At 46.1% G+C, this 15316-nt stretch overlaps 2 protein-coding genes across 3 annotated transcripts in view; one reads left to right on the top strand and one right to left on the bottom strand.

Moving 5' to 3' along the window:
• RAB3GAP2 (RAB3 GTPase activating non-catalytic protein subunit 2) overlaps positions 1-10364 on the top strand; it is a 52952-nt gene extending 42588 nt beyond the window's left edge. Inside the window, exons 28-35 of the mRNA XM_054576606.1 lie at positions 1753-1823; positions 3169-3204; positions 4317-4391; positions 4675-4893; positions 5659-5748; positions 5996-6217; positions 6891-7049; positions 7233-10364. Of these exons, the coding sequence (XP_054432581.1) occupies positions 1753-1823; positions 3169-3204; positions 4317-4391; positions 4675-4893; positions 5659-5748; positions 5996-6217; positions 6891-7049; positions 7233-7400 (1040 nt within the window). The 3' untranslated portion in view covers positions 7401-10364. The remainder of the gene's footprint in view (positions 1-1752; positions 1824-3168; positions 3205-4316; positions 4392-4674; positions 4894-5658; positions 5749-5995; positions 6218-6890; positions 7050-7232) is intronic.
• Positions 10365-10582: 218 nt separating this feature from the next.
• The window catches only part of IARS2 (isoleucyl-tRNA synthetase 2, mitochondrial), a 32751-nt gene continuing 28017 nt past the window's right edge, over positions 10583-15316 (bottom strand). For both annotated transcript variants that reach the window (XM_054576607.1, XM_054576608.1), the window contains exons 20-23: positions 14620-14765; positions 13852-14042; positions 12160-12304; positions 10583-11104 (exon numbers count right to left, since the gene is read on the bottom strand). In XM_054576607.1, the coding sequence (XP_054432582.1) occupies positions 10962-11104; positions 12160-12304; positions 13852-14042; positions 14620-14765 (625 nt within the window). In that variant the 3' untranslated portion in view covers positions 10583-10961. The remainder of the gene's footprint in view (positions 11105-12159; positions 12305-13851; positions 14043-14619; positions 14766-15316) is intronic.

Genomic DNA, 15316 nt, shown 5'->3' with positions numbered 1-15316 from the left:
AAAAACATAACTGATTCAAAAGAGGCAAGAATCTTTAAATTCACATCCTGTTAAATTTTCATTCAATGTTCCTACCACCTGACACATTACTCTGTGTGTGTATGTGTGCGTGTGTATGCACATGTGTGTATACTGTGTGTACATACACACACAAAAAAAACTGGCTTTCTTTACTGCTTAGAAAAACACTGTGCAGAAAAGGGAGGGGGTTGGCAGTAATTGTCACCTTGTGTTCCCAGCCACCCTTTCCCAAGCCAACTATCCTTCCCAGGTGTGAGGAGACTATCACGCACACACGCGTTACTCATGCCCTCTTTGGTGCACGGGTGGGTGAGGGGAGAAGGCTGGGCTGCGCAGGACTCTAACTCCTGATTTAAAAGTTAGGCAGCCAAACTGCCTTGTGTGTCTTTAATAAACGTGCCTGTTCCCCATGGGCTCCTGTAGCATGGGGACAGCGGTAAAAAGTGTGACCGTTGTAGGAAAATTGTAAACAGGGCACGGGTCCCGTTTGATAGCTGACGAATTTCCTGTGAGAATTCACAGGGAGCTCAGCCCTAGGCAGGGCGGGGCGGGGAGGGGTGGTGAGTCCTCACGCCCAGGTCTGAGGCTGGGGCTGGGGCAGGGGCTGGGACTGGGTAGGAGGCAGCATCACCTTTATGCCCCGGGGATAGATTCTGGAAAAGCTATTTCTTTCTCCTTCTGGACCGCCTTCCTGTGGGTGGCATGAAGTCAAATAGCAGAAATTCTAAAATGTCTCATTCTGCATGAAGAGAACTTGAAAATTATTTGATTTGATTCATCTTTTTAGATTATACCTTTCTCCAAGGAAATAAGATTTTAAAGTGGTTCATTGGGGAAGTTTGGCCTCTAGATACTCTATCCTCACCCATCAAACTGCGTTACCTACTGACTTCAGGCTGGTGCGCTCTGTTTCCCGCTCGGGCTTGGCGCCAGCTGGTGCACGGAGCTGCCAGCCCCCCGCAGCCCCCCTGCTGGGCACAGGAGCGGCTGCGGGGAAGGGCCACATTCACGCTGCCTGGGTGTCAGCTGTTGCAGAAGTTTTCATTTACATGCCATAGTTTATTAAATATGAAAGTATAAACCCCATCTTTTGTTTTTTTTAATATATTTTTTGATTTTGTTTTTAATATCTTTTTTTCTAATCTATCACTTTATTTGATGGCTCTGTATGGGAAAAATCGGTTGAGGGACGTTGGGTTTACTTCCCACGTTTGGCTGTTGTGAATGAAGCTGGGGGCGGGGGTCTCAACACTCTCGTATGTACCTTTGTATTCATTTCTGCAGTGGGATCCCGCTGGCTCATGTGGTAGATGCGTAATTAGCTTGAATTCACGCTGCCAGTTTTCCAAGTGGTTTTACCAACTTATTATACTATCAGCATTGCAGGAGCGTGCATTCCAGTTGTTTCCAAATCCTTGTCAGCACTTGGTATTGTCACTTTTTAAAAATTAGCCTTTCTGTTGGTTGTATAATATTTTTGTCATTTTAATTTTTCTTTCTCTCATAATTATGGGAGCCTTTCCTTATGGTTATTGTCCATTTGGACATCCTCTTATGCAGACCAGGTCCGATTTTTGTTACAGAATAAAGATTTGTATTAATTTTATAAGTACTATCATGCAAACAGCCCTCATAGTTTTTAAGCTTCGGGAAGACAGTAATTCGCGCTGCATGATGAGAGAGAAAACATGCAAGCCTTCTGTCTCCTGCTTCTCTTTTCTCATGCCGTAGGTGTTGCTCTGATGATGTGGAACACGTTCTTGGTTAAAAGGTTTTCTGCAGCTGCGTACTTGATGGATAAGGTAATTTTACATTTCACATACTGATTTCTTACTTGGTTCCCTTCATTGATACTAAAAAGATTATGTACACTGGGCCTCGTTAGACCTTTTTATTTGATACTACACTTCACTCTTGCTCAGTGAAGTTGCCGGCTTTTTGATGACTTGAACAGAAGCCCCAAACCCTCAGAAGAGAGCATTCCCCCGTCAAAGCCTCTTAGCCCAGGAGACTGGCAGTGGAGGTTGGTTCCGGCAAGGAGTTGCCTTTATTTTAAATTAAAACCTTCAAACATGCTCTTACTCACTGAGCCTGGGAGGGAGGGCCAGACCTGTTCTTGGAATGGGGTCGATAGCAGTTCTGTGGATTTCCTAGTAACCTCCCTTGCCTGTGGTGCGTTGCCTGGGAGCTCTCGGTCCTGTTTCTATAAGGTTGTGGGACTGTCTGAGTGCAGAATCTTTAGATTTTTGTAATGTATCCCTGATCTTTGCAGTTGTTTCCTATATCTAATCCGGGAGACCAAGGAGTTCCTATATCGTTTTTAAAGCATTCAACACGATATTCATATACACAGCTTCCTTTTTTGTCATTCACATTTACTCAATTGAATTAAATTGCAATTGCAATCTGTATGCCCGGCCGAAGTTGACTTGGGAAGGGACAGAACATGTCAGCATGCTCTGGCGGAGCAGAAGCTGTCGGCCTGCTAGACAGGAGCCCCGGCCGCAGGCCCCGTTCCCGGCCGGTCCACCACCTCGCGAGAGGTGATGAGGCAGAGAGTCCTTGGTACCGGAGCCCCTTCCTCCATCATCACTGTCTCCTGCGAACTGTCCTGCCAAGTAACGCTCCCGAAGGGCAGGACTTCTACCTGCCACTGACTACCCTGCATCGTGCAGTGAACAGTGCAGTCTTCTTATCTATGAAGTCAAGGCAATCACCTGACTTTCTCAGCTAGAAGGGTGTAACTTGTGCTTTAGATTGTCCCTTCTTTCTAACCCCTTAAAATCATTGCGTATCTTTGTCAGCCAGCAAAATTCTTTGCTGCTCTTTGTGTGTAACCTTAAGCTTGGTTTTGGGTTTTAAGGCAACCCAGTTACTTGAACCAGATTTTTCAGTTTTCTAATTTAGTAGTTCAAAAATATTTATTTTTGAGAAGGATTATTTGTGAGCCCAGGGTGATTTTCTTTTCATATATGTTTTTACATTTCAATACAAAATTATTTGCTTTATGGTATAGTTGGTTGCCACATTTATTTATAGGTGTATTTGTATTTTTTAGAATTTGGTTACTTGTTACTTCCTGTACCATAATTATGTTTGTACTTAAATTATTAAGTAAATATAGCATTCTGTTTCCTTTTGTCTTAGGTTGGAAAATCGCCGAAGGATAGGCTATGCCGAAGGGTAAGTGGATCTCCTTATCTAGACATAGAGTTGTTAATCCTGCAGTTGAACTAGAGCCTCATTAACTACAGGGGCGAACTTTGCCTTTTGCCATTTTGATAACATATCAGAAGATAAGGGAAGTGGAAACAGAATACTGTATCAGGGGAACTGCTCGGGAACAGCGGCCGGTTTTAATTTGCCTTTGTGGACCGTCAGCACGCTTCAGCTGGGCTCTCACCAGACGTCTTCAACTTCGGACTGTGGGCAGGAGGGTAACACGATGCTGTTGCCGTACACTTCTGCTGCCCTTCAGATGAGAAGCTTACAATGGGCCATCCAACATCAAATTGAAGTAGAGTCATGAGTAGGAAATTTGACCTGCCTTTATGTGATGACCATTTACGGAGTCTGCAATAACATTCGGGTGGACGAAACTGGCTTTTGCTCAAAACTTTGAAATACCCTCATTACAAATATCTGAAGAAATATTAGGGCATACAAACCCAGCTGTTACTGGCTCTCGGTCCTGAGAAGTCGCCATGGCCGAAGACTTACGGTGTGTGCTTGAGAGAGTCTATATGGCTGTAGTTCCTGCACGTGCACGCCACACACACACACACAGTCTGCATTACGTAGGGGTTATTGGTTGTTGGTTTACAAAAGATGGTCTGTGAACACAGCAGCGCCTTGGACAGGCCCTTTAAGGGGGTCAACCGGCCTGGTCCGCCGCCCACAGCTTCGCCTGGTATTTGGAGGGTTCGCGTTTTGTTCAGAGGGCTCAGTTCAGTCCCTAAAAGCTGCTCTGAAACCAGACCAGGTGGTTTTCTTAGAACTTTCATGTCTGACCCTGATCATGTGGCCACTGAACGCCCGTGCCCTGTGAGTTCTGGGACAGTGAGCGCGACGGGAGCACCACCGCCTGTAGTAAATGGTGACGGCGTGTGTTTGCACTAATTTTAAAGTCAGTTAAATCTGAAGAAAGGCATTAAAACATGCTAATGCCTTGACTTTTAAATCCTTGCCTTTCTAGTCAGTGTAGAAAGTCAGGTTTTTTTGTTTTGTTTGCTTTTCCCTGACAGCAACGGTAGAGTCTTGCTGCAGGAGCTAAAGGTGTTCCTTTTTGAAAACAGGACGTGGGCATGAGCGACACGGCGCTGACCTCCTTCCTCGGCTCCTGCCTGGATCTGCTGCAGACGCTGATGGAGGTACAGCTGCGCGTTCCCTTCTGCACGGTCTGTGCTGCGACAGATCGTGAGAAATCACTGGACTGCAGGGCTGCAGATATATTTTCATGTATTCATTTCAGAGTTTTAACTTAGCCTAAAAGTCATGCTGTTTCTTATTAGAATTTGATTTTTTAAATTATGATTTGGGGGGTGGGGAGAAGCAGAGGTTTGCGCTCTGCTACTGGTGAGCACATCGCCGAGTAAGACACGTGCCAGCCATGGCTCCTCCAAGGCTGACCGGTTCTCGCTCTCACACACGTAGGCAGACGTGAGCAGGGACGAGATGCAGGAGCCAGTCCTGGACACCGAGGATGCCTGGCTCGCGGCCGAGGGGCCCGTCTCCATCGTGGAGCTGGCCCTCGAGCAGAAGCACATCCACTACCCGCTGGTGGAGCACCACTCCGTCCTCTGCTCCATCCTGTACGCGGTGATGAGGTTTGCTCTGAAGGCAGTGAAGCCACTGTCGCTTTTTGATAGTAAGGCAAGTACCTCAGGATTCCAGAGCTGTGTGGGAGCTGGGCACTTAGCAGGTGTGAGCAGGACCACTGTCGCTGGGAGGCTCTCTGCCCCGTCAGAGCCCCCAGATGCGGGGGTGGACCTGGGCTGAGAGCCGGGGCTTCCACCTCAGAGGCCGGTGCTCTTCGCGCTCTACCCCACCTGCTTCCCGGGGACTTAACCCTATTTCCTGACACTCTGCTTTGGCTCCTCAGACACACGCTTGGTCTCATACAAGATGTTTATAGACAGTTCAGTGTTTTTAAAAGGATTTAGAGTACACATCGTGTATTAGTTATCTTTTATTGCATAAGAAATTATCCCAAAACTGAGTGGCTGGAAACAGGAGTTTGTACCCATTTTTGTGGGTTGAGACTGAGGGTGTCTCTCCTGAGTCTGCAGTGAGGGTGGCGGCCAGGGCGGCGGTGGGGGGCTTGGGGGAGCGCCACCGTTGGGGCGAGGGAGGGAGTGTGAGCACACGGGGCAGAGGCCGCCGTCCTTTTGTGACCTGGTTTTGAAAGGGACTCGCTATTATCTGTGCCTCAGTGTTTGCTAGCAGGGAGTCGCCAGCCCACACGCGGGAGGAGGGGCTCCCTACCGCACGCTAGATAACTTAAATAAAATCCTAAAATGCTCTTGCTCAAGGAGGGGGAAGAATGAACCATGAGATAGTCTTGAGTGATTTTTAATCTCTCTCCTCTCTCAATAATAATCCACGCTTGTCTTCCCTCGGTCTCTTCTTTCTCACTAGGGGAAAAATGCATTTTTCAAAGACCTGACTTCAATACAGTTACTGCCTAGTGGGGAAATGGATCCAAACTTTATTTCAATACGACAGCAGGTAAATTAGTTACTGGGTTTTGCTTCTTGGGAAAAATAATAGTGAAGTAAAAATCTAGCGGGCCTTCGAAGGATGACCACTTCCAGAGTGTTCTTGAGAGCTAGTTTACCTTTAAATTGTGTCTGTTTTGAAACTTATGCATTTTTACTGGAAAAGCCACTCTGACAGGACAGGCAACAGGTTCAGTCTGTTAAGGAAACATGACATACTAACATGACGTTGCTGTATCTCCTTCCCACTCTTCAAGTTCTTACTGAAAGTTGTCAGTGCCGCTGTCCAGGCCCAACATTCGGGTGCAAAGGACAAAGACACCTCAGAAGAGGCACCAGGCACTCCCTTTAGGAAAGACCAGGATTGGCCAGCCCTCGCCGTGGACTTGGCCCATCACCTCCAAGTCAGTGAAGATGTCGTGCGGAGGCATTACGTGGGGGAACTCTACAACTACGGAGCCGACCACCTGGGAGAGGAGGTAGCCACCACCCTGGGCCGGGTAGCTGAGCCTGATGGGTACAAACTCGATGGTGGGAGTCAAGGACCAGTGAAGCTTTCTGCTTTTCCTTCTGTTAGAACTTCTGGGCACAAAAACAGAAGAATGTTTTAAAATAAGCAAATTCTTGTTTATTGTGGAGTAAAACTCCGGGGTGCCTGGCCTGCTCTCTGCAGGGGGCCCTGCAGTCAGCAAAGCAGACAGAAGCTTGGAAATGGCTCATACGGTTGTGCCGAATTGAAAAGTTAGGTGACGGCCGAAGCTTGGGTTTTTACTGCTGTTTCATTTGGGTGGTATTTTGATTGTACAACCCACCCATGAGCACCATGGGGGTTAGAGGAGCCAACCCCGTGCAGATGAAAATCTGCCTATAGCTTTTGACTCGCCAGCACTTAACTACGAGTAGCCCACTGTTGATTGGGAGTCTTCTTGTTAACAGTTGATGAACACATTTTGCATGTTACTTGGGTTATATACTGCAGTTTTACAATACAGTAAGCTAGAGAAGAAAATGTTATTAAAATTGTCAGAAAAAATACACTTGCAGCATTTTGTTGCTCAGTGCCACGTTGTTCAAGGGCCACTGTGTGCACGGCCCTGAGGTCTGGCAGCCTGGGAGCCCCTACTCTAGGGTTGTACACGTTCCCCTCCCCAGGCCATGCTCCAGGTTCACGACAAGGAGGTCCTCGCCTCCCAGCTGCTGGTGGTGACGGGGCAGAGGCTGGCGCACGCGCTGCTGCGCACGCAGACGAAGGAGGGCATGGAGCTGCTGGCCGGGCTGCCGCCCACGCTGTGCACTTGGCTGAAAGCGATGGTGAGTCGGGTGGCGCAAGGGACCGGGCACCACTGCGAGTCTCCTTAAGTGCAGTCAGCAGCAGTTGAGGCGATGTTAATTGTTAGTTTAATTGACTTAGCTCTAAAGAAAAGCGTTTTTGCCAGTAACGATTATTGCTTAGGTGCGTAGAGCTGATGGGTTCTTTTTGTGTCCCGTTTGCAGGACCCCCAGGATCTTCAAAACACGGAAGTGCCCATTGCAACAACAGCTAAACTGGTCCATAGAGTAATTGAGCTTTTGCCCGAAAACCACGGGCAGTACAGTTTAGCCTTACACCTCTTCGAAGCCGTGGAAGCCATACCCCTCCCTCCCGCAGGGCCCTGCCTATGACAGGCTCCCCCGCGTGCCTGGCACGCCGATCAGCGCATGGCGATTTTACACAGCGGCGGCCGGGCTTCGTGGAGGAGGGTGTTTTTTTTTTTCCTTTTGTAAAATGAATTTAAATATATATTATATATAACTTTTAAAAAGTACAGTCCTGGCTAAATTCCACTCCTTTGGTAAAATATAAACAGATATCAATTATACTATTAACTACTCATACAGATGTTTTACTGTTTATTTCTAATTCAAGCACTTAAGTAGCTTTATTGTTGAATTTTGCTATTTAAAATGGGTTATAATTTACAGATTATGTTCTTATGATGAGATTCTATATTTCATACTCAAATGTTATTGTTCTAAGGAAGTTTCGGTGTGGTCATGTAAATAGAGTCCCATCGGTAAAGTCAGAGAAACATCCCACTGTCCTGTGACAACTGTTGGGAGGAGGCTTTTGTCCCCGCTCACACCCCCGCTGGATGGCCCCCCGGAGTGCTGGAGGCTGGCAGGCGCCTTTCCCAGAGGGCATTCGGCCGCCATCAGAGGACAGCGGCTGTGGGAAGGGATAACGTGTTCAAGATCGTCACAGTCATCAGGAGGACATGGAACAGGACCCTTGTCCTAGTACCAAAGCACCTGTCTGTACTTGCCAAAACTGCGAATCTGAGATGCGGGCAACACACCAAAATTAATTATAATACAAGGTAAGATTTGCTTTTTGCCAAGATTCAAAGTTCTCTCCACATCAGGTATGAATTGTAAAAATGTATTATCTTGTAAAACATGTTTTAAAAAAGGGGCAAAGATGCTAAAAATTTAAGTCCTAACTTTATTTTTAGAAACGTCTGCTTCTGAGATTTGATAATGTTACGTATCTGTTCTTGGGAACAGTAGAGAAAATGCTTAGTGACATCGCAGCTTTAGTAAACCTACCTCACAGCTGGGTGGAGAGGATGAACTACAACTGACTTTAATCCCTATAGTGCCTAGCGCAGTCCAAGTGCTGGATAATTATTTGATTAAAACCGAATTAACCAAAACTCTAAAAAGTGCTTTGAGCTCTACCAATACCAAGTATGTATTATGGTGTATCTCTGGAATGTAGCCATACAGTGCAATTACTGATACCTGTCCTGGATCACAGTTGTCATTCATAGTGATCATTGTGATACAGAAGTTTGTTTCTTCACTCCCTTGTGAGAAGCCAACTCTAGCAATTGTACAAAGTTCAGGAGACAGTGTCTGAGGATATCCCAATGTGAATTCTTTTTACCTAAAAGATCACATCCAAATAAGAACTTCCCTGTCTAAAACTGAATTATTTTTTAATTTATAATCTCGAAAAATAAATATGTAGGATGATTGGAGTATACAAGGTGCAGGCCTGTAAGTCTGACTGAGGTGCATGCGTGCGGGCAGGCTCCATGAAGGATCTCACAGGCAGGTCCAGCCTCCGGGCCTCTGTCTGACTCCTCGCCCCACCCAGGCACAGACACGTGACCGCCTGTGAGCCTACGGAGCTTCCGACAGTCCCTTGTTATAGACATTTTCAAAGACTGGTTCTTTCTGTGACTTCCTAAATATTCTGGAAGTAATTATAAACTTTGGAAGCTGGTTTAAAAACATAGAATTCCAGGCGTTTTTAAAGATTAAATCTTCACTTTGATTCCACATCATCTGGGGAAGGGGGCACCTAATCAACATTTCAGCTAATGGAACTGGTTTAACACACAATCAAATGTGAGGATTGTTGAGAATAAGCAGAAATACGGCAAAGAACCTAACAAATCATCAAGTCTCTAGCTGGACCAGTAATCCTAGAATTTACCACTCATAGAATTTTAAAATTGAATTCTGAGATGTAGGGTTAAAAACAGTTAAATATTTCACTATTTCATCAAGGGCTTTTAAAATAAACCTGTACATTTGATAGAAGAAAGACAAATAAACAGCTCTGTGCAGGCCAGCCTCGCTTCACTGCACTTCAGATGCCGAGCTTTTACAGGTGGAAGGCAAGACCACCAGCAGAGCGACGAGGACTGACCTTAGCTAGCGTGCTACTCACGTTACCGCGGCGGCCTGGGACGGACCCTGGAGGTCTGGCTCTGACCCGCGGTCGCCGAGGTCTGCCTGCCCTGCACCCGTTCCGTATCTAGGAAGAGCCTCAAATCCAGGAATGAGGTTCGGTGTCGAGCGGTTGGTTCTGAAGCAAAGGGCCTGCTACACTTAGGGGCACTTACTGCTGGGAGGCCCACAGCTGGTAGCGATTTCCTGGATCCGCTCTCCCCCACACCGCTCATCATTAGCATTTCAGAGGCCTGGGGTGCCTGTTACATTCCATCGTCTAACGGAAGGAGAACGCACGTTCACATAGACACACTTTCAACATTGCAGGTTGTGTTTAGATGTAGACTCCCAAGAGCCAGGATAAACGTAGATAAAGAGGAACGCATCAGGCTTCTAAATGCTCCCTACCTTTACAAGAAGGAAAATAAATGGAGAAAAAAGTATTTCACCTCAGTTATAAAAATTCATCTTAGGCCAAAGTAACCATTGTTACATTTAAATTGCTTTGTTTAAGAAAAAAATGATTAATTGCAATTTAAAGTCACAGAAATCTCAGATTTAGTAACGCTAAGCTTACATGGACTATAACATTCAGTTAGATGTTGCTGTGCTTCATTTAATTTTTAAGAGACACACACTTTCAAAGTACTGATAGCAATAGGGAAAGCCCTCTCTCGCCCTGGCAGGAATGGATTTGTTGGACTTATAAAAGTTTGAGTTCTGCTGAGTAGAATTAGCTATCCCTAGGAAGATTTTGATCCAATACCGAGTTGTTTATAAAATCCTCTATTATCTAATGTAATGTACTGTAAGTAGTGAAATTCTGTATATACTGATGTTTTCTGTGTCTGTTCATTGTTGTGAATTTATGTATATTAGTGGAATAAATTTTCAGCTTTCATCTTGTTTCGTTACCATTCATAAACGTTAGTACATGCCTTTCATTTTTTTGCCCTCTTGTATGAGAATAACCGGTTTAGTGGTATTTTCATTCCAATTCAACCAACTACCCTAGAAAGGCTGGCGTTCACCAGTAAGGCGGGACTCGGTTGCCCTCGGCATCTCTCCCCTCTGCCGCTCCCCTTCAGAACCACAGTTCACAGCTTCTGCACCAACAGCGTCTGTAATTTTCCCAAATGCCTTTATTTGTAGACATCATAGAACTTAAATACTGAGCCAAAAAGAAAGGGCTGATAAAATATAAAACGTTCCCTGCTCAGCCACACCAGACAGTGAGTGTATTCAGTGTATGCTGTGTTCTGTATGGGTCCACGGACAGAGCAGTACCCACCCGCGTGTATGTATTTCTGCACGTATATATACACATTATGTTCACGTAGTTACAGGAAAAACTTAGAACTCTCACTCTCTCAGCCTCCACCACTTGCTCTCTACTCATGGCCCAAGTTGGGATTCCCTTCCAGCGTGGTGAACAATCCGCCCAAGCTGCGCTTAGAACTGCTGGGGTCTTGCCAGAGCGGCGGTCAGCACCAGAGGGAGGCGCTACTTCTCACGCACGACTTCTGCACACCGGGCACAGAGCGTATCTGAAGACTCAGCTGTGTGTTTCCAACAACGAGGGCACTTCTCTTTGGTAGTTGGCGCGACGATTACTTTATAGGAAGACTCTTCACGAATATCACCACCTGTGAAAGAAAAACACATGCGTATTTGCAGGTGCTCCTTGTTCAAACTTCCTCCTTCCTGCCTTGGTAAAGCTTGTTCCAGTACCGATGTCATATTACATATACAGCAAGATGGCGGAACCATGCGACTGCACAGAGCTGAGGAAGCCGAGACCCCGAGAGACACTCTGATTTCTCCCTGACTCTCTGGGTTCTGCACCTGACTCCGCAGAATGGGCCTTCTAGCTCCTGACCCAAGCCCAGTTCTGGTAAGTGTGGAGCTGGAAAGGCAGTGAACCTTACGAATTTAAAAGGGAGCCAAATTATAGGCCAACGGCAGTGCCTCCACTTAAAACTTCTTGGTTTACAATGAGGAAACAGGGCTTTCTCCACTATTAATACTCTTGGACCGCAAACTGGTAACATAGAGTGAAGAAAGTGTGTTCTTTCCTGGTCATGGCACAAAGATTATACATTCACATTTTCAAGAGCATGTTAGGCCAGGATTGTTACCACGTGGTCAAGCTGCCAGGCCTCCCACCTCCCACTGGGACTTGGAAGCTGCTCTGAAAGATACAGGCAGCATCACTTTTCCTGGCACATCTGCGTGCCACGCTCTGTCCGTGTCCGGCAACGAGACTGAATGAGGGTGACAGAAGTACCAACGAGATGCCTGCTCACGAGCGGCCACTGCACGGTGGGTTCCCTGCGTCTTCAGAACTCCTCCCTTAGAGTGACTACATGATATTTTCATTTGGGGTCTACACAAGACATTTTAGAGTCAAAGCTGGGGATGGGTAGGTAGGCCTGGGCAGTTCTAGGACAGTGAGTGTCACAGGAGAGGGACACAGAAGCCGAACAGGAGTAAGGGCGGCTGGCACCACACGCAATGACAACCACTTTCTCAGAGCACAGGAAGGAAACCCCGTCTTCTAGCCCTAGTACTGTGTCCCCAAGATCACTGGGTGGGACACTTTCGAGAGCCGTTGCCACAGGAAGCTGCCTCCAGAGACGACCCCCGGTCCTCACTCGGTTCGCCAGCTGGCCCCCGTTCCCCTCACCTCCTTCCTCCTTACCTTCCAGGTTGATGAGGAAGGTCCCCGTGTGCTCGGTGGCACCTGCAGCCATCACCTGTGGCTCCTGGGGGAGCAGAGTGGTCTGGGAAGACATCATGAGCTCGTTCAGCTGGGAGGTGCTGGAAGTCTCCTCAGCTTGCAGCATCTGAAAGCAGGCACGTGAGAGTGACCATCCAAATTAGATTTCCGCTGTACACTAAGGTTATTGACACTAAGTTCTTGTATTTAGTGAGACACCCTTTGTACCAGTCCGTCCTGATGCTAATACTATTAAAACACATCAGTTCTTACTAGTACTGGGAACTGAAAACTTCCAGTCAATGATATATACTGAGAATATACTCTATGGCAGCTCTTCACTTTGCTGGATGGTTTCTCATCGCTACAAAACACCCACACGGTGTTTAGGTCCCCCGTGTACACATGGACAATCAGGCGCAGAGAGGTTAGCGAGCCTGACTTTCTCCCCGACCCTGTGGTGGAGCCGCGACCCAGCCCAAGGCTCAGCTCCGGGGCCCACACTCCCCGCGGGTCACGCTTCTGACATTCGGCGAGGGGGTGAGACGGCCAACCTCACAGGGGGGCCGACCTCACAAGGACGGCCATCTGAGTAAGGTGCCGACCCTTCTGAAGGACACTGAACTGGGGTATCTGACAGGCCCTTTTACATTTTTCATTGTAATTCTGATCTTTAAAATAAATTTGTGAGCTACTACAGACATTCCTTTTTTAAAAAAGCTCATGAGGAAACAGATTCAAATAGGTTTTAATGAATCATGCAATTAGTAATTGTTCAAATGAGGATTCCATCTGACAGCTACTTGGTGTGAGTCCTAAGGAAAAATATATACACGTTTTTGCATTTTTTCTAATATAAGCGGCATTCTTTTTAGCTTGCCACTCAGCGCTTGTGAAGTCAAAGGGCACACGGCACGCAGGGAAAGCCCAGCGCCGGGCTGCTTGGCCTGAGCAAGGCTGCGGCCTCGATGGTGCCGTCTCCTGCCCGTAAAGCAAAGGAGTCGGAACTTTCCAACTGTACATTGTGAAACGTTAACATATTCCCAAAATTCTCTTACCTGATTCACAGTCTCATATCTACCGGCTATTTCAAGCCTCTAATCTTGATCAATTACAATATTGAAAATTTAAATAGAGTTTTAAATAGAGCCAAATAAGGTGGCCATTTTTTGGAAAATACGATACCTGTAAAAGTTAAGCTATATTCACTGCCAATTCTCTTCTAAGCAGTACAATTACAGAAAAATCTTGATTCCATATATTATGCTCTAAATCTGGCCAATCAACCCCTAAGAATCCCAAGAAGAAAAATTTGATGGATTTAGAAATAAAAATACAGTGAGTACTTTGAGATCCCATGATAATAATCTGCTGGAGCAAATGAATTTTTTCCAGAACTCAAGGAAAAAAAATGGAAATCTTGTTCTGGATTTGTTTTGAATCTGGGCCAGGCAGACAAAATTGTCAGAAAACTACACCCTTAAGGCAAAACGCCCAACTTCTGTGTGTTCTAATACTACTCCCATGGACTGACATGTCTGAACAGCCCTGAGGGCTTATACGTCATTTAGAACTTAATTATACCTTCCTTGTCCCAATACGCAGATTTTTAAACATTTCCAGTGAGACCGTTGATAACTAACACCATTTCAAAAGGTACAAATGACAGCTGACCTCTATTATCTCAAAGAGCAGTCCGGGCTCTATGACGATGGTGACCTCGTACTCGGCGGCGTTTCTGCCCGGGATGCTCCTGAGAAACGCGTCTCTCATGGCGCACGCACTCTCCACCGCCTCCTCCAGCCCGGGCTTCTTCCAGATGGAATTCGTGTTAATCCACCCGGTACGAAAAACACTCCTGGGTTCTTAAAAGTTAAGTATAAAAAAATAAAACCCACGCATGTGCATACATTCTAAACTAAATATAATAACCATTAAATATTTACTGTTCACCAGAAGAAAGAATTGTCATTTAAGGTAATCATGGGATAAATATGGAGCCACCCTCAATGCTTCCAAACATGTATATGAACATTTGGAAATAATGATGCTAAATAAGTGACTCTTCCTTCTCTCTCTAAACTTCTAATAGTTTCTGATTTTCTATAAATTTAATACAATTAGAGGAAAAAAGCTATTATAAAAAATACTGAAAAGCACTAAACTTTGTTTTAATAAAATTGAATGTATTGCTGATGTTCATAAATTTTTAAGAAAAAGTGGTTTCTCAATATGGTCCAGTTGCTAACCTTTCAGAAAGCACTTGAGGGCCCCTTGAAATCCACCCTATTCCTCTACAGACAGGCGCGGGAGGGAGCAAGACACAACCCCATAAACCTTTCACTGCAGATGGGTAAGTGCTCCTTAGATGATGTGCACACAATTAGAAGGTGCACCCTCATCGTCACCTCCCTCATCTAGAAAACAAGTCAGCGTCCTTACCTTTAGAGTAAGGTATGTGCTGGAATACCTCCTCGGCCAAGTGTGGAAGAATGGGCGCAAAAGAACGAACCATCACATCCAGAATTTCAGCCAGTGCGGTCTGACAGGAGCGTCGTCTGGGATCGCTTGCCTTCTCACAGTAAAGCCTGAACGAGAACAACCCCCTCAGCGGCTGATGTCACTGTGCTGTGGTTGCCAAGACAGGCCCTGTCTCGGGTCACGCTCATTCTCACAGTGGCTAACTGAATGGGCCTAATCATCTTCAAATTAAAGAAGATACTTTAGCATATGCCCTCCATTGTACTTTCCTCTTTCCAGGCACGCCCCCAACCTCCAACGCTTCTCAACAGCTAAAATTCCATCTTCCAGATACGGAAGTCTAGACTACTGTATCAAAGGACCACTGAGTTAGTTGATCTTTACATGTGGCTTTCACCCCTACGAGGCTGCCTCCCGCTCAGGCTCTACAAGCTCCCCAAACAAGACACTGTTCACGACCTCTTCTTAGTAGCTACTGTTGAGCACCTTACCAAACACAGCACAGTACAGCACACATTGCTGATATACTCTCTTTTCATTCTGGTAACCACCCTGAGATGGGATTAGCTTTTCCATTTTACGGAGGAAGAGACCGATTAGAGGATGAGCTGCCCCAAGCGGAAAACTAGGAAGAGGCAGGGCAAAACATGCACAACCA

Source organism: Pteronotus mesoamericanus, unplaced genomic scaffold, assembly GCF_021234165.1.
Source record: "Pteronotus mesoamericanus isolate MK-2021 breed Mesoamerican mustached bat unplaced genomic scaffold, CSHL_Meso_final contig_347, whole genome shotgun sequence".
Taxonomy (NCBI): domain Eukaryota; kingdom Metazoa; phylum Chordata; class Mammalia; order Chiroptera; family Mormoopidae; genus Pteronotus; species Pteronotus mesoamericanus.
Note: the sequence above shows the minus strand (reverse complement) of the source record. Positions and strands in the feature narration are given on the sequence as shown.